Below are 25,896 nucleotides of genomic sequence, written 5' to 3' on the forward strand. Positions count from 1 at the left end.
CAGGGCTGGGAGGGAGAGTGGTCTTCGTTTCCGGAAGTCGGCTAGAGTCCTTCCTTGCCTCCTTCTGCTTGCTGCCCCTCGGCCTTAGAAAAAGATCAGGAGGGGAAGTTGGCTTTGAAAGAGATTTTTCAGTAGCCGAATCTTATTTAGAATCACGGAAATGGTACCATTCCCTCTCCAAACTCAAGTACCGACGGGGGGAGTGGTGGTTTGGGTATCCTTCGGGAAGGGGAGTTGGGAGTGGGAAGCCTATTATCTAGAATTACGATTTTCTCCAGGGCGTGGTCAGCAAATCATTCCACTTTGTGTCCCCACAGCCCAGCAAGAAGGGCCTGGCACAGAGTGATCTCAGTACTTTTTTGTTGACTAAGTCACTGTGGTTAAGGTGGGGCCAGAAGGCCTGAACTCTTGCACAAAAGGAGAGAAAATTTCGTGTGCAGACTTCCAGAAGCACAGTAGAGTAATAAATGAGGGGTTTGCACAGAACGGTCACGGGCAGCCCCTCCAGACCATCCAGAGGTGAGATCTTCATTCCTATAGGTCCCTGCTGCAGATGGCTGTTCATCATCTTTGGCTTTTCCTAGTTTGATGGCCTGATTGTAAAACCCTAGGGATCCCGATCAGGCTGGAGGGCAGAGGAGGTTCCTGAGGCCTTGGCACAGTCCCTGGGCGTTTGGTTGTCTCCTACTTCCCCTCCATTCATTCCTTCAGAGTATAAGCCTTTATAAGAGCAGAGCCCTGTCACCACCCCTTCTAGTCTGTTCTAAGCCTGAACTGAGCACAGAATAGGTACACAAGGGTCAGCACAGTGGTTAGAATGGCCTCAGTGAAGCCACCTGGAGCTATACTTTGTCCCCTCACCCAGTGCGGGCCTAGCATGCTTCTCTGCCAACGGAGAACTAACTTGCTCTCTCCTCACTCTTCATACCTGGTCTCCAGCTCTTCCCTTACCCTCCCTATCCCCCATTGCCTAAGCTTTACCCACCTTTCTAATTATCACCCAAGGCATCAGCCTGTCCTCCTCTGCTCAGTGTCCTCCTAGTGTCTCTGACTCAGTTCTCTCCTTGTATCCCACAGCCACTGTCCTAGAACACACCACCTACCCCTAGGTTGTCAGAGTGACTTTCCTGTCATGCACAATGGATCACATTTTTCTAGGTTCCAAACCAACTCTACTGTCCAAAAAACTGGCCCATCTCCTTAGCTATAATCTTCCCCACTCCACTCCTGGGCCAACATTGTTCATGGATCCCTGTTAAATCAGAAAATAACCAAAACTAGTTTCTAAACAGGTTGTCCTGTTTCATACTTCCATGCCTTTGCACATACTGTTCTCTCTGTTTAAACAGTCTTCCCAATCTCTGAATCCCTGGTGAATTTCCATTGTTCCAAGTCCAAACTGAGAGACCTCCTTTCTAGCCTGTCTCAATACTGTGTGAAAATCTCCATTTTGGGGACTGTCCTTCCACTAGATCTGGGATTCTTACAAAGCAAGAGCCATATGTGGCTCATCTCTGTGCCTGGGGCTCCCAGCTCGGAGCTGCCACAAAGTTGTGCCACTATGGGCTGATGAATGGTTCAAAGCCCAGGGCCAGGGCTGCCTCCCCATCAGCTCTGCCACTTTCCCATTACCCCAGCTGGGAGTGTCTTCAAAACCCACTGTCTGCCTCTCCGCCCCTAGAACCGCCTCCAGCTCCTGTCTCACTTCCTCTCCCGAGACTGGCCCAGAACTGGCACCTCCCCTTTCGGACAGCTCCGGAAACTCAGCCATCTGGCGTACGATTCTCGTTCAGCTTTTCCTGTCCTCCAAGATCAAAACTGAGAATCGAAACTGCGTTGGGGTTCATGCAGCAAGAACCCGTACCCAGCAGATCTTTGGTGTCCCAGCAGGACTCCGCACTGCCGCACGCGCCCACCATGCCTCCCCCGGAGTCCTCCGATAGCCACCAGCCCAGCCCGGACCAGAGCCCCAGGGAGGTACTATTTGGTTTGGGGGGACGGGGTTTAGACTTTGTTAATTCGCTATGATGGAGGGAGATGCGAGAAGGGAGAGGGAACTTGGCCACCAGGTACGCAGAGGGAAGACCAGACCCTAGGGTCCTGACCCTCTTGGATAGAGTAGGAGTAGGGGAGAGTAGGAAAAGGGACCAGGGTGAGTTAGGGGAGCCCCTCTGGGCTGCTATTCTCCACTGATTAGAGAGGCATGTGGGACCGGACTCTCTCCCACATGCGGGCAACTTGCTTCTTTGCCCCTGCTCTAACGAAGGCCCCAGGGCAGTAGGCTTATTGCCCCTGCCTCAGCATGGCTCTTGACTGGGGAGGGGGGTTGGGAGGAACGTTGGAAAAAACAAAGTCCAAGTACCAGATCAGAATGGGAAACTGTGGCCGGGATAAAAGAGATGAATCACTATTAAGGCCTCACAGCCCCTGTGGTTTCTTCTCCAGGAAGCCTTCCCTATGTGTCTCCTGGAACACCCTGCCTGCTCAGCCCCTATTCCCAAGGGGCTTTATTAGGAAGTTTTGCCTTAGTCTTCTGGACAAACCCCCAGCTTCCCGCCCCCAAAAGGAACTACTTAGATCTTTTGCTCTATGTTCTTTCAGGCCCAATTGTAGTAAGTTGTATTACTTGCATAATTGCATCTAGAAATAATATTGATTAACATTACTAATTAGTATTTATGAGCTCTTCTCATTTGCCATGTACTGTATTATGCACTTTTTTTGCATTTTTAAAAATTGTGGTAAAATATACACAAACAATAATGGACATTTGGGTTGTTTCCACCTTTGGCTGTTGTGAATTGTGTGCTGCTATGAATGTGGGTATATAAAGTATCCATTTGGGTCAGTGTTTTCAGTTCTTTGGGGTATCTAGAAGTGGAATTGCTGGATCATATGTTAGATAGTTCTATGTTTACCTTTTTACTGTGCCTGATGGGAAGTGGAGTTAGAGTGGGAAGGCCTGAGTAAGTGGGAAATTGGGGTACTGATAAGCCTGGGTTTTGCATGATCTAGTGACTGCCAGGGAATGGAATATGAAATTCCATTTCAGCCTCCAGCCATTGGGGCAGGTGTCTGGTTGGGCAGGGGTGGGAAGAAGAGGGGAAGTAGCATGTGACTGGACATAGGGGAGGCGGGTGACTCCTGGGACTTTAGGTCTCACTCCTCCCCTCTGCTTCTCCAGCAAGCTGTGGAGGAGGAGGAGTTCCGGTTCCTGCGCTGCCAGTCCTGCCAGGAAGAAGCCAAGAACCCTAAGCTATTGCATTGCCTACACACACTATGCTCAGGATGCCTGGAGGGCCCGGGCATGCAGTGCCCTATCTGCCAGGCTGATCAGTCCCTCCGCGCTAGTGGGCCGGCCCTGGATAACATCTTCTTTGAGAGTCTGCAGCGGCGCCTGTCGGTGTACCGGCAGATCGTGGATGCACAGGCCCGGTGTACCCGCTGTAACGAGACAGCGGATTTCTGGTGCTTCGAGTGTGAGCAGCTCCTCTGCGCCAGGTGCTTTGAGGCGCATCAGTGGTTCCTCAAGCATGAGGCCCGGCCCCTGGCAGAGCTCCGCAGCCAGTCGGTGTGCGAGTTCCTGGATGGCACACGCAAGTCCAACAACATCTTCTGCTCCAACCCCAACCACCGCAGCCCTATGCTTACTAGGTGAGCCAGCGGCCTGGCCCGGGTGGGGCGGCGCATCAAAGACCCGGGTAGAGGGTGAGTGGGGAGCAGAGATCCAGAGTCACAAAGCTGAGAACGTGGGACAGGGACCTTCTAGGGTCTTCCAACTCCAAGTGTGGTCCGCAAACAAGCAGCATCTGTGGCAGTGACCACAATTTGTGCTATGCCACGCTAGTGGATCATGATGGTTTATAGTGTCCACCTGTAATAAATAATACTGCAGAATCATCTTTGCACTCTATTCAGTAATTCCTCTAGGATAAAATTTTTTAAAATGCCATTGCTAGGTGTGAAAATTTTACATTTTGATACACGTTATCAAACTGCTGTTTAGAAAGTCTTATCATGGAATTTTCCACAAGCATTGCCCTGGGATCTTGGTATACAGCTGGATTCTAGGATGAGACAGATGCAGGTAGTTTCTGTCTTCATGTCAAAACCTAACACTGTGCTATCTGGGAATGTATGTATGGAAAAAACAATCAACTACAGTTATCATTTTCATTAAACAGCAAGATTTTAAATCATTTTTTGATAAATAATATACTTATATGGTTCAAAAATTACAAACAAAACTTAATGTAAAGAGGGCAAAGTCTCTGTTCCTCTCTATAATTTGCCTAATTCCCACCACTTCTCCCTTCCCCATCCAGGTAACCATTGTCACGAGTTTGGAATGCTTCCAGAGTTTCTTTGTGAATATATACAGGGATAGGAATAAATAGTCTTTTGAGGACTTATTTTTACTCCTTTTTTGCTACAAAGGCAGTGTTCTAGTGAACTGTGGGACTCCCTCCCCCAATAGACCGCTTGTGCTTTGCGTGCCCAGAAAGTGAAGGCATGTGCCGGCCCGATGCGCTCAGAGCCACATTCCTGCTAAACTGCCTGTGGCTCACTTCCCGCTGGTTCCCACAGTCCCCTGCGCCACCCTCATTCTTCAACAGTGGATATTGTTTGAATTTGGATTTCTTTGCTTATTTTTAAGGTTGAGGTTCAGCTGCTTTGCATATGTTTATTTACCATTTTTTCTTCATTTGTGAATTGCCAATTTGAATCCTTTGCCTTTTTTTCCCTCCTTGGAGGAATTAATCTTCTTTATGGTAAGAGCCTGTACTAGCAAAAACAATACCTCATACAATGTGAGGTATCAGTGTTTTTTTAGTTTTATGTAGTCTAGTCCATAAACCTCTTCCTTTATAGTGTCTGGTGTTGATCATCCTAGGAAAGATTTTCTTCCCAAGCCAATGTTAAAAATATTTTCTTATAGTCTATTTTAATGATTTAATGGTTTTGTTTTTATAATTAAATAGTGAATTCAAATAGCACTTATTTTTGTGTGTGGCATATATACGGCAGAAACCTTCACTTTGCTTTCTCACCAAATGGAAAGCCAGTTCTCTTGATTTCTATTGATAGAGTTTAATAGTGCGCCCTTGCTCTGGTCTGAAATGCCCTTCTTATGTACTGAATGCCCCTGTAGTCACAGGTATGCTTGTAAATCTCTGTTTTGTGACAATAATCTGACTATTCCTATGCTAACCATGCTATAAGGAGTTCTGTAACTTTATATTTGATAGGACAAGTTCCCATTCTTCAAAAATAATTTGCTTTTTTTTTTGCTCTTACGTAATTTTAGAATTTACACATTCATTGGAATTTTTATTAAAATTGCAGTAAATCTGGGAAGAATTGGCCTCATCTTTTTGGTTTATATTTTTATTCACATACATATTGAATTTTTAAATTATAGTTAAATTTAGAATATTTAATAATACTGTGAGTGGAATCTTTTTCCATTAGAATTTCAACTGATCATCATTATCATTCACTAATGGTCTTAATTCAGATGTGTTCATTACATCTAGCCAGCTATATTGAACTCTTATTTTTTTAAGTTTTTCAGTTGATTCTTTTGGATTTTCTAGGTAAACAGTCGTATCATCTGCAAATAATAAAATCTTTTTTCTTTCCAGTATTTATATACATTACTTTGTGGTTTTGTTGCATTGGTCAGAACAATATTGAATAACAGTGGTTAGAAAAAAGAACTTAATTTTGTTCCTATGGTACATGAAAAATTTTCTTACGTTTTCTTGTTTAATATGATGTTTATTATTGACTTCCTTAGGTAGCTTTTAAAAATCAAATTAAGAAAGTTGCCTTGGGCTCTGGTCTGGTAGCTCAGTTGATTAGAACATTGTCCCCATCTGCCAAGGTTGCAGGTTCAATCCCTGTTCGGGGCACATACAAGATTCGACTAATGAATGCATAAATTCATAAGTAAATGGAACAACTAATCAATGTTTCTCTCTCTCTCTCATTAACAAAAAGAGAAAAAAAGAAAGTTGCCTTTTTCTTGTTTTACTAAGAATTTTGTTGTCGTTTTGTTTTATTTTTAACAAAAATATTTGTTAAGTGCTCAGGAATGAGTACTCTTGGATGCTGTGAAGGTTTCCTTTCACCTTTTAGTATGATGAATTATATTAATAGTTTTCTTTATGTTGAACCGCTTTTTAATTCTCATTCATTCATAGCTGAAGTCCATTTATAACATCTTATTTAGTCTATAATGTATATTTATAGATGTGATCAGTTTTTATGAATATGTATGATTTCTTTGTCATGTTTTCTTACTCATTTTATACTAATGAGTTTGTAAGACTTCCTTTTTTTATTTTTATTTATCCTCACCCAAGGACATGCTCATTGATTTTAGAGAGAAGGGAAGGGAGGGAGAGAGACAGAGAAACATCGATGCGAGAATGGCCCATGGGTTGCTTCCTGTATACGCCGCCCAGCCAGACCTAACCACAACCCAGGCGTGTGCCCTGACCAGGAATGGAGCCCATGACCTTATGGCTTATGGAATGACACTCAAACCAACTGAACCACACTGGCCAGGGCAAAGCTTAACTTTTTTGAATGTGATAATGTCTATAAATTACTTAGCATAGTGCCTGGCACATGTTAACAATAAATGTTAAAATCTTACTGTTCTTATCCTTTCTCTGCTCTAAAACAATTTAAAGAACATAAGCAATTAAGGCTTATAAAAGTTTCTTGGAAAACAGTGAGACTGGTGCCTTTTTTGAAGAGTAGGTTATTTTTCCATGGTATTGATGTGTTTTGGATCTTAACTCAGATTTTTTGGAACGTTTTTTAGTTCCTTCTGAGTTATCTTTCAAAATTTAAAAATCTCTATGCCTGTAATTATGTCTCCTGTCTTATCTCTAATCTATTATTTATGGTTATTTCAGTGATCCTTTCAAAGTACCAGTTTTTGGTCTTATATTCCTTATTGATATTGTTTCGTTTTCAAAACATGTAATGTTTGGTTTCTATATTTGATCTTAATTTCTATAGTCCAGTCACTTAATATGTAAGAGTTCTATATCTGAGACTATATTGAGTTTTTCTTTGGGGTCTAGAATATTCCTTGAACAAATATATTCCTAGGACTTTAAAAAAATCTGTATTCTTTATAGAGTGCACACACATCTATATATGCACACACCTATATATATGCAAATATTATATCTTATATAGCTCTCTTTTTACTCTTGTTTAAATTTTCAACAAGCATCGTTAGAACATATTTGTGTGTGTGTGTACATTTATTGAGAGTAGATTATCACTGTTGCCAAATTTTTATGCCTTTTCTATCATAAGCCTTCTTTCTTCATAGTTAATAAATGTTGTAATCACATTATAACTTGCTTGTTAGCCATCTCTTAGATTTTAATTTCCCATTTGGCTGGACTACTTCAAGTAATTTTTTGGTTTGTTTGTTTAGAGAAAATTTACTTTCTGAGGCCTTAAGTGTCTTAACTTGCATGTACGTTTGCTGTCACATAAAAGACAGTTTGGCCAGGTGTAAAACTCTGGGGTCGCCATCACAATTCCTTCATCACGTGACATACAAACATTGCTTCATAAATTTCTGGCCCCCAGTGTTGCAGACGAGAAATTCGGTTACTGTCTAATTATTCCATCTTTGTGGGTAATCAGGTTTTGTTTGCTCAGGATTTCATATAGCTGTTTTCTTTTTTTCTTGAAATGATTGATGAGGCTCTATCAGGTATAGGTCTCTTTCTTTTCAACGCTCCTCTACGACATTGTTGATCAGAAAATTGAAGTCTGCAGGTCAAAAGTGTTGTCTTCTGTTTTTTTATGTATTGATTTCCCTTCACTTGTGTATTTTTTCCTTTTCAACTATTAAAGGGATATTGGAGCTTTAAATCCATATTTTATATCTTTTATACTTTTTCTCAAAAATTCTGTTACTTTGCTTTTATTCTTCCAGATTCTCAGAGAGTCCTTTGAATTGATTTTCTAATTTACTAACTCTTTTGTTTTTTAGGAGACTCCTTTCTACTATTTACTACCTATGATGAGTTTCATTTTTCTTTTCTTAAGTATATTTTATTGATTATGCTATTACAGTTTTCTCAATTTCTCCCACTTTGTCCCCCCTCCGAGCTGCTCCCCCCAACTCTCCAGAATTCCCCCCGCCTTAGTTCATGTCCATGGGTTGTACATGTAAGTTCTTTGAGGTCTCTGTTTCCTATACCACTTTTATCTCTCCCTGTGTATTTTATGCCTACTAATTATGCTTCTTTTTTCTGGACCTTTCCCTCCCATTCCTCCCTTCCTCCTCCCCACTGAACTCCCTCTGTGTGATGTCCATCTGTCTGATTCTGTTGCTGTTCTGTCTGTTTGCTTAGTTTTTGTTTTCATTGTTTTTCTTTTCTTTTAGGTTCCTTTGTTGATAGTTGTGAGTTTGTTGTCATTTTACTGTTCATATTTTTTATCTTCTTTTTCTTAGATAAGTCCTTTTAACATTTCATATGATGATGGCTTGGTGATGATGAACTCCTTTAACTTGACCTTATCTGGGAAGCACCCTATCTACCCTTCCATTCTAAATGAAAGCTTTGCTGAATAGAGCAATCTTGGATGTAGGTCCTTGCCTTTCACGACTTCAAATGCTCCTTTCCAGCCACTTCCTGCCTGTAAGGTTTCTTTTGAGAAATCAGCTGACAGCCTTATGGGCACTCCTTTGTAGGTAACTCTTTCCTTTCTTCTTGCTGCTTTTAGGATTCTCTCTTTATTTTTAATCTTGGGTAACTTAATGATGATGTGCCTTGGTGTGTTCCTCTTTGGGTCCAACTTCTTTGGGACTTTCCGGGCTTCCTAGAAGTCTATTTCCTCTGCCAAATTGGGAAAGTATTCCTTCATTATTTGTTCAAGTTAGTTTTTAATTTCTTGTTCTTCTCCTTCTGGCATCCCTATAATTTGGATATTGGAATGTTTCAGGCTGTCCCAGAGATTCCTCAGCCTTTCTTCATTTTTTTAGATTCTTGTTTCTTCATTCTGTTCCAGTTGGATGTTTATTTCTTCCTTTTGTTTCAAATCATTGCTTTGAGTCCTGGTTTCCTTCCTGTCACTGTTGGTTCCCTGAATATTTTGCTTTACTTCATTTTGGGTATCTTTCATTTGTTTTTGTCATTCTTTGACCAAGCTCAATTAGTTCTGTGAGCATTTTGATTACCAGGGCTTTAAATTCTCCATCAGATAGGTTGGCTGTCTCCTCATTGCTTAGCTCTCTTCCTGGAGCTTTGCTCTGTTCTTTCATTTGGGCCATGTTTCTTTGTCTCAGCATACTGGTCTGGTTGTTCTGTTTGACTGTTTCTTTAATTCCTTGGTTGTTGGAGGTCCATGCAGTTTGATTTTCTTGCACTTCTGGTTGTTAGAAGTGATTTTAGATTGCTTGTTATCCTCCTTTTGGTTGTGCAAGGAAATGAAGGGTTTCTCCCTATGCCTCCATTTGGCCAGAACCTCTTTTTTTTTTTCCTTTAAGAGGTTATTTATTTTTAGAAAGGGGAAAGGGAAGGAGAAAGAGGAGAGAAACATCAATGTGGAGAAAAACATCAATCGGTTGCCTCTCACACATGCCACCGGACTGAACCTGCAACACAGGCATGTGCCCTGAGTGGGAATTGAACCAGGTGACCTTTAGGTCTGCAGGACGGTGCCCAACCAGTTGAGCCACACCAGTCAGGATTATTTTGTGTTTCTTAAGAACCATGGTTTTTCATTGCTGACAGGTTCATGTTCTCAGGATGAATTTTGTTGTCAGCCTATTCTTGTTTTCTTTATATAGAATGTTCTTTAATTTCCCTGAAAAACAAACTGAGAATTTTTAGATGTTTTGTGTTCCCTATATTTCTCTTTTTTAAGTGGGCTGAGAATCAGTTTGGTCCCCATTTTGGCTGCTGATTCTCTTTATAGGTCCTGTGATTCTGGGTTGTGTGCTTACATGTAAATGTTGACATCTAAATTGTAATGTTTTAGTAGCTGGTGTGGGCTGGCAGAGGTGTATAAACCACCATATCCACCTCCCACTCCTGCAGTGAGGATGGGGCCTCTCCCCCAGATAGTGGTAGCTTACAAGTGGCCCCACCTGTAGTGTAGGGGTCAGGGGTGGATTTATCCCCAGGTACAATGGATAAGGTTGGTTCAGCCAGCAAGGACCCGATTGCTTAAGAATCATACACACACACTTCACATTGTTTTACAAGTTACCAGTAGTTACTGGAAAAACTCAGCTTGTTTTTTCTAAACAAAACCTCAATGACAGAAATATCCCACAACTTTCTCCAGTAATAAGTCACTCTATCCTTTGACCCTGGGGGGATTAGGACACATGTTGGAGAGCAGCACCAGAGTTGCTCTTAAACTGGAGACATTGGCATTTGATCACCAGGACTATGGAATCCATTCTTTCAGCCCACCTTCCTACTGTGTGACAGGCCCTCTGATAGGTAATAGGGTTTAAATATGAACAGATATAGCCCTGGCCCTCCATGAGGTCACAATCCCATGAAGGAACCAGATCTGTAATTAACAACCAAGGCTGCAGAGTGCCATGAGGAAACCCATTCCCCACTGTCAGTCACTCTGCTTTGATAGTTCCCCTTATCACACCACCCTCTTGCTTACATCCTCCCTCGCCAGTATACTCGGCTGGTGTGTGCTCAGTCAGTTTAAAAGGGCAGAAGGATGGCAGTCACAAAGGTGAGTGATCTCGGAAAAGGCCACCTGCCCAGCCTGCATCTACTGGGTAAGGTAGCTTCCAAGTGGGTGTCAACACAGGCTGACATAGGGAAGGAGGAAAGGCATGGAGGGGGAGGAGCAGACAGAGGCAATATCAAGTCTACTGCATTTCAGGAACCGCAAGTCAGAGTGCATATGAAGGCAGGAGCTATGAGAGTGGGCTGGGGTCAGACAAGATGAGCTTGGAGGCGTCAGAACCCTGTCCAGCAATTTCCAGGACATAGAATGTTCTCAGCTTGCTCCTTTCTCATGCAACTTACTATTGTTTTACCAGTGAATGTCCTGTAGAACACCGTATGTGTGGGACCCTATGGGGACTCTGTTGGAAACCCACTGGTGGGTGTGAAAGCAGAGAGTGGAAAGATCAGATCCTCTCTGCACTGTGCTACTGTGATTGAAGTGGGTGAGTGTGGGAACAGGAAGACCAGGATTTGCTTCTTTGGCTACATGCTTATTTATATTTTACTTCATTCCATTAAGAATTTGAGGGGATTTCCTACCATGCTGTTGGGTATGTGCCCAACAGAAACTGAAGCAAAGAATCTGGACCAACCCAGACTGGTGTGGTTCAGTGGGTTGAGCATAGGCCTGTGAACTGAAAGGTCACAGGTTCAATTCCCAGTCAGGGCACGTGCCTGGGTTGTGAGCCAGATCCTCAGTTGGGGGTGTGCGAGAGGCAACCAATCCATATTTCTCTCCCTCCTTTCTCCCCTCTCTAAAAAATAAATAAATAAGTAAAATATTTTAAAAAAAAGAATCCAGAGTAGAAGGAAGGGAGCCCCATTGGGAGACTGAGGCCATGGTGCAAGGGGTTGGGGGTGAGGCCTGCAAGAGTGCAGAGATGAAGGGGTGGAAAGAAGGTTAAGGCCTGTCTAACCTACAGGTCAATGTAACTTCCAGCTTTTCCATCATGTGTGATGGAGACGCTGCCCAAAAGTAACATGGGTCTAGGAGGCAGGTGGAGCTGAGACCCATGCCTGGGTATCATATCCCAAAGCTTGACCAGATGGGGTGGGGCAGTTAATTCAGGACCACCAAAGTTTATGGACAGAAAGAGCTTGAATTGTAGTTGAATGGAGAAAACAAAAGACCGATTAATAAAGTTTGAAAAGTGCGATGAGATCATAAACTGAGAAAAGAGTTCCCAAGACCAGAGGTAGGAATAATTGGCAGCAGGTCAGGGAGAGGCACGCCAGGCAGGCCAGGAGAGGGTTCTGGGGCAGAGGTGGACATCATGCAGTGGCAAAGCTCATGGCAAGGAAGGGGAGGGCTGCTCTCTGAAGAAGAAATGGAAAAGACAGATCCTGATGGGTCTTCTTCGGGCCGGGACTGGGGGAGGAAAGCCAGGTACCAAGGGTGCCAACTCTGAGGGGCTCCCTTCCCCTCCTGAAAGTCTGCATCCTAGGTGTCTGGTTGGCCTCCCCATCCTGGCTGCTGCAGGGACTTAGGGCACAGTCAAATAACGCATTTTCAAGTCTTTCTGTGGATTCACCCACGGTACTTGGTTTCAGAGCCAGGAGCAACTGCTTTTCCTTTTATGAGGTGGGGGATGAGGGAGCTTGAAGGTAGATTTGGTTGAATAATATGTAGGCAAAAAGAATTCCCTACCTATCCCACCCTGCCCAATGCCTTTTCATGCTTTGGAGAAAGAAGTAAAGAATTTAAAGTAACCCAAGGTAATGTCAGGGTTAGTGTTAACATCCCTGTCTCAATTCTCCTGAAGCCGGATCTCTGCTTTCTTCAGTAGGCTTTGCTTTTCAGGGATGGAGGCCTTAGACATTTTAGAAGAATTTTTAGCACTAAGTCTGGAAATTAACAGGCTTTTGTCATTGATTCCTAACTCTTAATATTAAACTGCCTGGAACCACATTCATCCACCTGTCCAGCCAGCCATTGAATAATCATATATCAAACATTTATTTCATGCCTGGCACTGTGATTACTATTGCTGCAAGCGCAAGCATAAGAATCCCTGTCTTTGAAGTCTGAATCTGTGGAGGATTTCTGTTTGCAGTAAATTGTGGGTACACACAGCCCTGTGCTCTGTGGCAGGGACCTATAGATATCAGAAGACACGGGCAGATAAAGTGCTGGAGCAGTTTTAAGGAGGGGAAAGTTGTGTTTAGTTGGGAGGGTCCCCGGAAAGGAAATAGAGTATAAATAAAAGAGTTGACATTGGAGCTGTACTTTGACCTTGGAGATTTGTGTGTATGAGTTTCAACTAAAACAAATGTATAAATTAGCGACAAATTTTTAGTGGTTTAAGCAAAAATTGAGTGAATGGCTTAAGTAAGTGAATAGATGTGGAGCTGGCCTCTGGCCTAACCTTATTAGATACTGAAATTGTGTCACCAGGACCAATGTTCTTTGTATTTCTTGTGACCTGGCTTTCCTCCAGGTCAGTTCCATGCACAGAAGAGCTTCTACCTCTTGGCTGCCAGAAGATTGCAGCAGCTCCAAAGGTTACACACCCTCATCCTCAAATCCAGTGTCAGAGAGTGAGAATCTTTCCCCTGGGACTGAAAATAGGGAGTGTGGGGCTCCCTAAAGGGGAAGTCCAATTCTGCATGGTATAAAAAGAGAGGAGTGTGTCCTTCATGTGTCTTGGCAAAATGAGCAGCAACCACTGCAGGTGAAAGCAAAGATTCCAGGTATGTGCAATGCAGTGGGGCAGGAACGGGCCTGACGCCAGCCTCAAGTGAAGCTCCCTGACTCCTTGATGCCTGGCCTCCCCTTTCCAATAGGAAGCTTCCCTTTCCCAGTATGGTCAGAGGCAGGGATATCTGGCTGGATTCAGTCTCTTGTTAACGCAGTAGATCGCTTTCCTACCTTTTGAGATGTTTCTCCCTTAAGATGATCCTTAAGTCCCACAGCCTCCTGTAAGATTATTGAGGAAGAGAGAAGTATTTCCCATGTATAAATGGGGCGAGAGGCTAGAACATTAATGAGAGCTAACCCAAACAGGAGAGCTAGCCTGAGTCAGGGCCACGCAGGATGCAGGGTTTCCTGACTGCAGCCTGTGCTCCTTTCCTGCTGTGCTGGCCTCTGCACTCACACACTCCTCAACAAACCTCGGGTTGAGTTGCAAAAAAGGATTCTGTAAGTCACTGGTTTCCCTTAGAACTAGATGATTAAAAGGAAGCATGCTACTTAACCAATGTTAAAATTTAATTTTCCTTGACTTTAATGGAACAAAAAGGAACTGAAGTAAAATTAGATACGCTAAGCTTCAATGAACTATTTCTTCATCCTAAAATGTTTTCCTAAAAGATCTCTCTGAGAGTAAGCAAAATAATTGCTAAGACATTAGAGGGTAGCGGTCATTATAGTTTGTTTTTAATGAAACGCTTCCACTTTAAACAGAAGTGACTGAGCCTCTGCTGTGAAGGTCAGCATGGTTCCCTCCCATGCATTGGGTCCTTGGCTCAGCGGCTCCAGTAGACAGCACTGGTTCTCTTACTTTGACATCACATTTCATGGATTTTTCATTTTGATTCAGCTCTTGGTTGGATGGATGTCGTCAATCAGCAGTTTGTTTTTTTTCCAGAGTGACAACTGGGTCCTGAATTCCTAGAATCTTCCTGATGTTCAGGATGTCCGTTGGCTACTCGGATACTTGAATGAAATCTTGGCTGAGTGTACTGGTGCACCTGGGTCACTCTCTTTCTTTTAGAACTTCACAGACTTGGCTGCATTGTCTTCCAACAGCAAAATGTTCATGAGGAAAGGTCTGAGGCATAATTTACTATTTTAATACTTTTTCTGTCTCAATGACTGAAGATATTTTTCATTCTTTATTAATAAGTTTATTAATTTAACCGAATTATTCATTTCAGTGACATTTTCTTACATTACTCTTCTCCCTTCTAATTTTCCTCTTCTTGTTCTATTACCATTAGTATTACAATTTTTAATTTATCTTTAGGTTTTTTTAAGATTACTAATCTTTTTTTTAATTTTATTTATTTATTTTTTTAGAGAGGGAAGTGGGGAGAAAGAGAGAGAGAGAGAGAGAAACATCAATGTGCGGTTGCTGGGGGCCGTGGCCTGCAACCCAGGTATGTGCCCTGACTGGGAATCGAACCTGCGACACTTTGGTTCGCAGCCCGCTCTCAGTCCACTGAGCTATGCCAGCGAGGGCAGATTACTAATCTTAATGGTATTACTACAATTTGGAGGAATTTACCTAATGACTGTTGAATGAATAACAAAGATCTGAACCACAGTATACATTCAAAGCTACATAAAATCATTGTATGCACATTTTTATAAAAGTACTTGAGAATATCAAAATTTTTTCTGTCATATAGGGTTCCCTGGCTGTTTTTATGTTACCAGATTCTATTAACGTTTATTAACTTGAGTCCTGTTGGTGTGGCTCAGTGTATTGAGTGCCAGCCTGCAAACCAAAGGGTTCGATTCCCAGTCAGGGCACATGCCTAGCTTGCTGGGTTGCAGGCCAGGTCCCAAGTAGGGGGCATGCGAAAGGCAGCCACACATTGATGTTTCTCTCTGTCTCTTTCTCTCTCCCTCTCTCTCTAAAAATAAATAAAATCTTTAAAAAAAACCTGAGTAATTTAATTCCCTAACAGATTTCTGCTTTGGCATATTTTATAATTTGGATTTATCCTGCCAAAGCTGTAGAGTTGGTGGGGTATTTTGAGATTGGTATGACTAAACAGAAGAACTGCCTAATTATACCATGTTACTTAACTCATATAGTGTTATTGTTACCTTAATTATCAAATATAATTTTTCTTATTTATGGCTTTAATCAATCTATTGTTTTAGCTATTTCCACTTCTTTCCATTTCAGTTCCTGAAATTAGATCAGATTTAAATAGCTTGATAATCACTGTACTCATCTATGTGATAAATTTTGTCTTACTGTTTTGTAACATTTACTGGCTTGTAAATTCATGTTGCATTAGTGTTCACTAATATTCAGTACTATATAATTGTAGTGCATTACAGTGTATGGCATAAAAGCCATACATTTTCCTCAGTGACCTAACTGTTCCAAAAATTGAATCTCCGTTATGAACATATAATTTATATGATACTTTAAAAATGTCTTACACTCATTCTCTTCCAACTGTACTCCTTGGCGGCATCGTTGCAGTCATCTCAGCATATGACAGTAATCACATTTCAGAAGTAGCATCTCGGTGTCTCTGGGAAGGGTTGACTGGGGAGACCAGAGGCAGGAAGGCCTGTCAGGGGCTGGTGCCAAAGGAAATAAGCCATAATGGGCAAAAACAAAGACAGTAGCCATGGGAACCAATTTAGGAACCAGGTTCCGCTTTAATCATCTTTATATCTTAGCCCCATACCTGCATGCAGTTGGTACTCAGTAATTTTTGGTTTTGGTGGGGTTTTTTTTGAAATGAAAGTAGAATTCATAAGGCAGTGATGAATTATTGTTGAAGCAATAAAGGGCAGGAAAGAATCTATAATTCCCCTTGGTCTCTGGCTTGAGTGGCCTTTGAATTTTAGGTAGTGCCATTCACTGCCATAAAGAGGGCAGTAGCGTCAAGACACCCACACAGAAGGGCTCCTGCTACCTACTGAATGAGCGATGTGACCCAACAGGACATTATATACCATGGATATTCCAGCCCTTTGTCCTGGGAGCAGGGACCCACATAGAAGATTGAGGAAGGAAAAAAAAAGCACAAACTTTCTCCACCTCATTGTTAGGTGTAAAGCCAGCATAAGACAGTAATGTAAAACAGACAAGGCTTCCTCCGCTCACCTTTCCTTGATGCTTCTTTAAACTGGCATCATAGCTAATATCTCCAGTATCTTCCTCTCTGCGCCCTCAGGTTCTCCCATATCAGCCACCTTCTTCTCAACCAATGAATATTTGGAAGAGGGGAGGGCCGTAGGAATAATGCTTTTTACTCTCTCTCTCTAAGTATCCCAGACTCTGCAGAATTACCCATCTCCTCTCCTGGCTTCAGAAATCTGTTTCCTCCGCTGTGTCACCCAGGGGACAGCAGGAAGCCAGTCTGAGTAAATGCATTCATACTACTGTGTAAATGACTAATGGGTCCCTTTAAATGCCTTCTAGTTAACTATTTGAGTTTCCAAAGGAGGCTGTTTCTCTTGCTACTCCACCAAAGGGAAAGCTCACAGTCCATTCTTGTGGAGGTGGTGGAGAAGTGGAGTGGAGAGTTTTTCAGCTGCCCTTCAGGCAAGCCAGGCCCTGCCCTAGAGTCCTGTTCCGGGGTTAGCTGCCCTCCATGGGTCCTATTTTCACAGGATTTCTGCATGTCTGAGGTACCCTATTTTCTAGGACAGCAGAAGTGGCATGCTGCTCTAATCCCAGCAGGAGGTATGGCTAGGCTGGGGTGGCTTATCCATACTGGGAAGGGACAGCTCAGAGACCACACTTAGTGGTGATGTTTCCTTACTGTCTGAGGTTGAGATGTCCACCCAGCCACAGCTGGGCTGCCCATATGTATGTGGGTAGTTAATGCCTCTCTTCTGTGATGGCTCCAGAACGTCCACTGTGTACCTGGCACCATGCCAATCACTGCACACACACCAGCCCATCTTGTCCTTGTAGCAGTCTATGACAGAGGCATCCTTATCCCCATTTTATAGATGGGCAAATTAAGACATAAAGACAGAAAGTAGTTTATTCAGCAAATCATAGCTAGGAATCAGAGAGCTCAGAGTCAGGCACAAGTTTTTCCTCCACCAGAACTCATACCTTTTCTGCTGACAGGTGGCCTCTGGCATGCCATTTTAGACAGAGGCAGCTTCAGGATGGGAAGATTGACAGCCCAGGAAACATGTTGGGGCTTCAAGTAAAATATTAGCAACCTAGTAAATTCACTGAACAGTCATGAAGGGGGTAAGTGAAACAGTACATGTCACGGAAGAGGACAAAGAACTTTGTGGAAATTCCTAAATGGGATGTTCTTTGAGGGCTCTCCATTGGCTTTTATTTAAAATCCAAATTTCTTTGCTTGAAATTTTTTATGGAAACTTTTGGAAAATCTAAATAGGATAAAAGGGGGAGGGAAAAAGAAAAGGGTAACTCTTATCAATATAGACATTTTCCTTTCCTTCTGGCTATCTCTGTGGTCTTCTGAAACAAAATGGACAACACCTAGGTCCCATAATTTCCTTTTCTTTTTTAATATATTTTATTGATTATGCTATTACAATTGTCGTATTCTCCCCCCTTCACTCCCCTCCCACCCACATTCCCCCACTTTAGTTCATGTCCATGGGTCATACATATAAGTTCTTTGGCTTCTACATTTCCTATACTATTCTTACCCTCCCCCTTTCTATTTTCTACCTACATCTATGCTACTTACTCTCTGTACCTTTTCCCCTTCTCTCCCTCTCCCACTCCCCTATTGCTAACCCTCCATGTGATCTCCATTTCTGTGATTCTGTTCCTGTTCTAGTTGTTTGCTTAGTTTGTTTTTGTTTTAGGTGTGGCTGTTAGTAACTGTGAGTTTGCTGTCATTTTAGTGTTCATATTTTTTATCTTCTTTTTCTTAGATAAAGCCCTTTAACATTTCATATAATAAGGGTTTGGTGATGATGAACTCCTTTAACCTGACCTTATCTGAGAAGCACTTTATCTGCCCTTTCATTCTAAATGAAAGCTTTGCTGGATAGAGCAACCTTGGATGTAGGTCCTTGCCTTTCATGACCTGGAATACTTCTTTCCAGCCTCTTCTTGCCTGCAAGGTCTCTTTTGAGAAATTAGCTGACAGTCTGATGGGAAATCCTTTGTAGGTAACTGTCTCTTTTTCTCTTGCTGCTTCTAGGATTCTCTCCTTATCTTTAATCTTGAGTAATGTAATTATGGTGTGTTCCTCTTTGGGTCCAACTTCTTTGGGACTCTCTGAGCTTCCTGGACTTCCCAGAAGTCTGTTTCCTTTGCCAGAATGGGGAAGTTCTCCTTTATTATTTGTTCAGATAACTTTTCCACTTGTTGCTTTTCCTCTTCCCCTTCTGGTACCCCTATAATTTGGATGTTGGAACGTTTAAAGATGTCCTAGACATTCCTTAGCCTCTCCTCATTTTTTTGAATTCTTGTTTCTTCATTCTTTTCTGTTTGGTTGTTTCTTTCTTCCTTCGGGTCCGCACCACTGATTTGAGTCCTAGTTTCCTTCCCATCACTATTGGTTCCCTGTACATTATCCTTTATTTCACTTAGCATAGCTTTCATTTTTTCATCTAATTTGCGACCAAATTCAACCAATTCTGTGAGCATCCTGATTACCAGTGTTTTGAACAGTGCATCTGATAGGTTGGCTATCTCTTTGTTGCTTAGTTGTATTTTTTCTGGAGCTTTGGTCTGTTCTTTCATTTGGGCCATTTTTTTTGGTCTGGACGCACCTGTTACATAATGAGGGGGTGAAGCCTTAGGTATTCACCAGGGCGGGGCAACACCTGTCATTGTGCTGTGATCCTGTTTGTGGGGGAGGGGTCCGAGAGGGAACAATGGCACTTGCTCCGCTCTCTGCCAGATTTCAGTCACTTCCCCTGCTTCGCCCAAGCAAATTGGGCCCTTCTGGTGCTGATGCCTGTGTCGGTGGGTTTGTGTACGTTCTAGGACCCTGTGGGTCTCTCCAACAAACTCTCCTGTGAGGCTGGAAGTTTCTCCCACTGCCGCCTCAACCCCCACAGGTATTTTCAGTCAGAGGCTTTGAGGCTTTGTTTCCTAAGTTCTGGGAACCTAAGTTGCACAGTCTGTCCCACTCCCCAGTTGTTCCTCCTGGTTTATCTGCGTGCGAACATGGGACCACCTGGTCCGCAATCCACCACCTCACTGGGTCTGCCCTCTGCTGCCTTGCCAGCCAGCTGCAGAATTGCGTGCTCCACCCCACTCCACAGTCCACTGCCTTGCTGCAAGTCCTCTCTGCCCAGCTGCCTGTTTCCTCCCCTCCTACCGGTCTTGATGATTGTTTCTTCTTTAACTCCTGGGTTGTTGGACTTCCATACAGTTCGATTTTCCATCAGTTCTGTTGTTTTTTTGTTTTTAAATTGTTGTTGTCCTTCTTTTGGTTGTTCGAGGAGGCACAGTGTGTCTACCTATGCCTCCATCTTGGCTGGAAGTCAATTTCCTTTTCTTATTATAGGAAGTCATGAATGTCTTCCAAAAAAATAGACAGTTTTGAATTTTTAGGTAATTGCATCTGTTGAGTGTGTGATTTCCTCATTTCTTTTGTGATTGTAAGGTCTTTACCATTATGAGAATAGATAGTCAACTACAGTACCTCTATGGGGATATTTTCATATTTAACTCTGTGAGCCATCAGAAGTGTATCTTGGAGTGTATATGAAGCAAAGCTCTAACTTAATTCCTGTCCCCCCAGCCCCACCATTTTATATGATCCCAGTTGTTGGAAACCCCTTTAATGTCCAATTTGGGATGCTTTCTTTATTATATAAAATGTATATTCTTGTGGATGCCAAGGCTATGTGGTATGTTCTGGTGATTTTTCTCTTGAGTTTTAAACTAGTTAGTATCACATTCTTTATAATGGAAGCTCTATAATGTGTCCCCTTCCTTATACTGATTTTTCAGAAATTTCTTACCTGTTTGATCTGTTTATTTTGTCATGTGAAATTTGGAATTAGTTGGTTAAGTTTCAGAATGGCATTAGTAATCTGACTAATTGCTTTAAACCTTTATACAAATGTGAGGAAGATTAACATTAAAATATTTAGTCTCTCCAGTTGGGACCTCAATACACTTTCTGTTTTTTAGACTTTCTCAGTGGGTTTTTTGTCTTTTTCTCCATGTAAGTCCTTCATATTGCTTATTAGAATTATATCTAGGGATTTTTTTGTTTGTTTTGTTTTTTACTTTAAAACTTGCTGTTGTGAATGGGAGCATGGAGATTTTTCCCCATATTTCTTTTCATCTGCTTTGCTGGGATAGAATTAAGTTGTTTTCTCTTCCTAATTCTCAGATAATTTAGCCACTTTGCTGAGCAACTTATTAATTCTGTGGTGTTGTAGTTCATTCTTTTGAGTATTCCAGGATCAAAGAACTGTCATTTTACTTTTCAGAGCTATTCCATTCTCTGTCTGGTTAAGTCTGGGTTCTTGTCAAGGAGCTCCTGTGGGTGCTGCCCACCTCACCTCTGGCTCCCCAAAAATGCTAAGACCACAGTAGGTGCAGTGAGTGTCCCCTGAGTGAGAGTGAAGGCATCCTAGTCCAAGGAGGTCATTTCTAGTCCTAGGAAAATTCCTTAATGGGTCATTCCAATACAGGGTCTATACTCAGTCACATCAGAAGGCTGTGGGCTTTTGGACCCAGGGCGTTTGATTTAGGCCAACCAACTCATGAGAGACCTAATGCCAATTGTCCATTTCCATCCGAAGGTGGAGAGTGACCCCTTTCCCTAGGGAGGCCCCGTTCAGGGCAGAGGGGGCCTAGAAATAGAACTGGACAGAGACTGTGGTCCACCCAGAAGGTCTTCTCCCTTCAGCCAGGCCACCTGAGGTGTGTCCCTCCCAGGCTTGGAGCGCTTTTTCTAAGGAAGGAAGGCCAGCTTCAGACTCAGCCCCTTTCCCATAGATCCAAAGCAGGGAAAGTGACAACTGGCTCTGGTTCTCCCTCCTGTATTTCTATATCCTGTAAAGTCACTAAATTTATTTTCAAATAATAGGTAATATATTCACAATGTTCAAAAATGAAAGTAATCTAAAAGACATACAATGAAGTATTTCCCTCCGTCTACCCTGCCCTATCCATAATTATTATTTATATGTCCTCCAGAGATTTCTATATTAAAAAATATATTTTTATTTTTCTCTACTCTTAACACAGAAGGTAGCACCCTATACATACATGTTCGTACTTTGATTTCTTTTTTTACTTAAAATATACATCATGCCCTGGCTGGTGTAGCTCAGTGGTTTGAGTGCGGGCTGCGAACCAAAGCATCTCAGGTTCGATTCCCAGTCAGGGCATATGCCTGGGTTGCAGGCCATGGCCCCCAGCAACCGCACATTGATGTCTCTTTCTCTCTCTCTTTCTCCCTCCCTTCCCTCTCTGGAAATAAATTAATTAAATCTTTAAAAAATGTATATATATACATCATAATACAAATATTGAACACTCATATGCTATTCACTGTTCTAACCTTTTACACGTATTATCTTATTTAATCCTCCTAATACTCCAGTTATCATCCTCATTTTGCCATGGATATTTTTCCATATAAAAAGCTTCCTTAATTTTTTACAGCTTCATAGTACTTCGTTGTATGGGTGCATCATAATTGATGTCACTCATTGCTAGTGATGGACACTTAGGGTTTTTTTTTTCCTTTTCATTGAATTCATTGGGGGTGATACTGGTTAACAAAACTATGCAGGTTTCAGGTGCACAATTCCATAATGCGTCATCTATACACCGTGCTGTATATTCACCACTAGGTTGTTTCTGTCCTTTACTATCATGGGCTGTGTTGGATTGTGCAGATTCATTTCCTACATGTGGAGATAGAGCAGCAGAATAGGTACGTAGAAGAGGTGTTGCTGGGTCAAAGAATAGACACATTTGTGATTTTTTAAAAAAGATTTTATTTATTTTTAGAGCGAGGGGAAGGGAGGGAGAAAGAGAGGGAAACATTAATGCATGAAAGATACATCGATCAGTTGCCTCTCACACACCCGCAAATGAGGAGCTGGCCTGCACAACCCAGGCATGTGCCCTGACTGGGAATCGAACCAATGACTTTTCTGGTTGTCAGTCCCATGCTCAATCCACTGAGCCACTCCAGCCAGGGCCACATTTGTGATTTTGATGGATATTGCCTAATTGCCCTCTGTTGTAAAGTTATTAGTTCTTTACATAGTTGCTTAGTATTTCTCCTTAATAGTGATGTTGGTGAGCACTGATATTTCACTCAATTATAATAATCATAGTCTCTGTTAAGAACAGAGACTTCTCTGATGTGATCCTCTCCAGCACTCCCACATGTGATGGGAAATTTCCGTTTTACAAAGAAGAAAACTGAGGTGCATAGAGGTTAAGTGATCTGCCAAGGGCACAGAGCTGAGGCAGAGCCAGGCTCTTTTCTCTGTTCCAGCTGCCACTTACCTCAGTCACTGGCCCTGTCTCTAGGTAATGGGTCTCTGTTACTTAGACCAGATGCCCAAAGGCTGGAGCGGCTGCGTGCTCAGGACCCAGTATCAACCCTCAGTTCCTTTTCCCACTCTCTGAGCTCTCCAAGAGATCTCGGCTAGCCTGGAGTAAGTGTTCTTGATCAGAAGAATCAAGCCTTGAGACCTTAACTTCTTAGGTGACTTGGGAAGGTTGAGAGCCAGCAAAGCTGAGGACCTGTGTCTAGTGCTCTGATTTTCAAGTCAGATTGGCTCTTCGGCTGTCTGCCTGCAGTTCCAGGACAAGTTAATCATAGTAACTGAAAACTAGAGTGGTCAGCTGAGAGCCTTTCTCCTGGCCTTAGGCGGGCTGATGTATTACCGTTGGTGAGAGTAAATTATAACAATATTTCTCAGAAAGTAACTAACACTGTTTTTCCTAGTAACATTTGAAGCGACGTTGCAATGGCTAAGAGCATGGACTCTGAGCCAGATGGCCTGTGTTTTTATATTAGTTTGCTATTGCTGCTGTAACGAATTACCACAAACTTAGGGTCTTAAAGCAATACAAATTCATTACTGTGTAGCTCTGGAGATCAGGAGTCTGAATTGGGCCTCACTGAGATAAAATCAAGATGTCAGCAGGGCTGTCTTCTCTTCTAAAGGCTTGTGGAGAAAATGGATTTTCTTGCATTTTCCAGCTTCTAGAGGCTGCCTACATTCCTTGGTTCATGACCCCCTTCCATCTTCAAAACTAGCAGGACAGTATCACTCCAACTTCTGTTCCATTATCACTTCTCCCTTCTTTCACTCTCTTGCTTCCCCCCTTTCCTTTAGCAGAGCCTCTGTGATCACATGGGGTCCATCCAGATAATCCAAGATGATCTCCCCATCTCAAGATCCTTAATGTAATCAATCCTACAAAGCCCTTTATGCCACATATTGATAAGCTAACATATTCACAGGTTCTGGGAATTAGTACATGGATGGAGGCCGTTATTCTGCCTACTACAGTTTGCATCTGGACTCTTACTACTTACTAATTGTGTGACCTTGGACAAGTTGTTTTACCTCTTGTTCAGTTTCCCCATCTTTAAAATGGGCATAAGAGTTCCTGCTCTATAGGATTTGGGGGAGGGTTAAACAAGTTAATATTTGTCATGTTTATGATAGTGTCTGACATATAGTAAATGCTATGGAATTGTCTGTTAGCTGAAATCTATTAAATAAAAAGGTACACATTCTTTGATCTGGCAATACTGTTGTAATCTATTTCATAGAAAGAATAGCATCCATGCATTTGGCTACATAAAGCATTGGCCATATCAGCCAAAAGAGAAACAGAGGAAAAAGAAAAAATGCATAAACAGGAAATCACTGTAATGTCTATTAACGGGAGAAGGCCTAAATCAGTTGTGGTCCATGTGTAATATAATGAGCTATTAAAGAAAATATATTAGCTCCATACTTAAAAGGCATACATTATATGACAATGTTCTGAATGAAAGTTAAATTAGACGAGGGTTACAAAGTAATGGTATAGCATGACCTCATTTTTTAAAGTACAAGTATCAACCCCCCCGCAAATTGCTTTATTTGAGCCAATTTTTAAACCTCTGAAGGTCTCAGTTTCTTCTTTTGTGAAATGAGGATAACAGCCACCCTCCCCTAAGCAGCTCTAGCGAGGATGAAGTGGGATGAAGTGTATCAAGTCCTTAGAATCCTTTAAGCAACTGCCTAGTCTGGATATTTGTGTAGGGCGTTTTGAGTGGAGAAAGGTGTGGAAGGAGGATGGTCACTGGGTTACCACAAATGTGGAGAAAGGAAATTCAGAAGTGGTGGGAATAGATGACTGATTTTTTAAAAAAAAATCTTTGCACTGTTTCATGGCTGCAGGGTAGCCATTGTTTCTTCAGTAACTTTTTAATATTCTAATGATGTATTGGTAGTTTGGATGCTATCACCATAACGACAAACACTGAACTGGGGGAAGCACAAACCTGGACACATACCATGAATCAAAGTTTTATAATTTTTTAAAAGGATGTTAATAAAAACTTAAAGGGAAAAAGGCAGGAGAACCCTAACTCAGGCCCGCCTTGTATGTCTGCAGCATCTACTGCCAAGGGTGCGCCAAGCCACTGTGCTGCACTTGTGCCCTCCTGGATAACAGCCACGGCCACCTCAAGTGTGACATCACTGAGGAGATCCAGCAGAGGCAGGAAGAGCTGGGCTCCATGACCCAGTTGTTGGAGAAGCAGGACCTCGCCTTCGACTCTGCGCTGGCGCAGATGCGTTCAGCCATCAGCCAGCTGGGGCGCGTGCGCACTGACACGGAGGAGGTGATCCGCGCAGGTGTGCGCCAGCTAGTAGCTCACGTGCAGGCCCAGGAGACCGAGCTGCTGGAGGCAGTGAACACGCGGTACCAGCGTGAGTACGAGAAGATTGCAGGCCAACTAGGTCGTCTGGATGCTGTTCTGCAGCGCATCCGCACAGGCAGTGTGTTGGTGCAGAGGATGAAGCGCTATGCCTCGGACCAGGAGGTGCTGGACATGCATGATTTCCTTCGCAAGGCACTCGACGCGCTGCACAGGGAGGAGCCCCAGAGCCTGGAAGCTACCGTGCGCACTGACAGCTTCGATGAATTCAAGGTGCGCCTGCAGGATCTTGTCTCTTGCATCACCCAGCGGACAGGTAAGTAACCCGCATGCCTGGTCTGTTCACCATTTAAGAGTTGTGCCCTGCTGCAGCTCTCTGAGGAAGGCAGGGGAGAAAATATTTACTTATGACAGAAAAGGAAATGGGGCTTTAAAAATTGTCTCTTTGGTGTGATCGCATCATAGGTTCCAATATGCGCAGGATGAAGGGGAAAGGAGGCCCTGACGTGGGGCTGCAGCCACCCAGGGGGGTCACGTTTTACTGTCGGGCTGGCCAAAAAGTTCATTTGTTGTTTTCTGTACGATGGCTCTAGTAGTGCTTTGTCGTCTTTAACTTCATTTGAAACAATTTTGTTAG

The 25,896-nt window shown here is 42.7% G+C and overlaps 1 protein-coding gene across 9 annotated transcripts in view; it reads left to right on the forward strand.

Annotated features, from left to right (window-relative positions):
• The first annotated feature begins 1,730 nt into the window (after positions 1–1,730).
• The window catches only part of PML (PML nuclear body scaffold), a 45,917-nt gene continuing 21,751 nt past the window's right edge, over positions 1,731–25,896 (forward strand). For all 9 annotated transcript variants that reach the window (XM_045848475.1, XM_045848476.1, XM_045848478.1 and 6 more), the window contains exons 1-3: positions 1,731–1,977; positions 3,185–3,654; positions 24,995–25,575. In XM_045848475.1, the coding sequence (XP_045704431.1) occupies positions 1,846–1,977; positions 3,185–3,654; positions 24,995–25,575 (1,183 nt within the window). In that variant the 5' untranslated portion in view covers positions 1,731–1,845. The remainder of the gene's footprint in view (positions 1,978–3,184; positions 3,655–24,994; positions 25,576–25,896) is intronic.

Source organism: Phyllostomus hastatus, unplaced genomic scaffold (assembly GCF_019186645.2).
Source record: "Phyllostomus hastatus isolate PE091 unplaced genomic scaffold, TTU_PhHast_1.1 phas_contig_62, whole genome shotgun sequence".
NCBI lineage: Eukaryota > Metazoa > Chordata > Mammalia > Chiroptera > Phyllostomidae > Phyllostomus > Phyllostomus hastatus.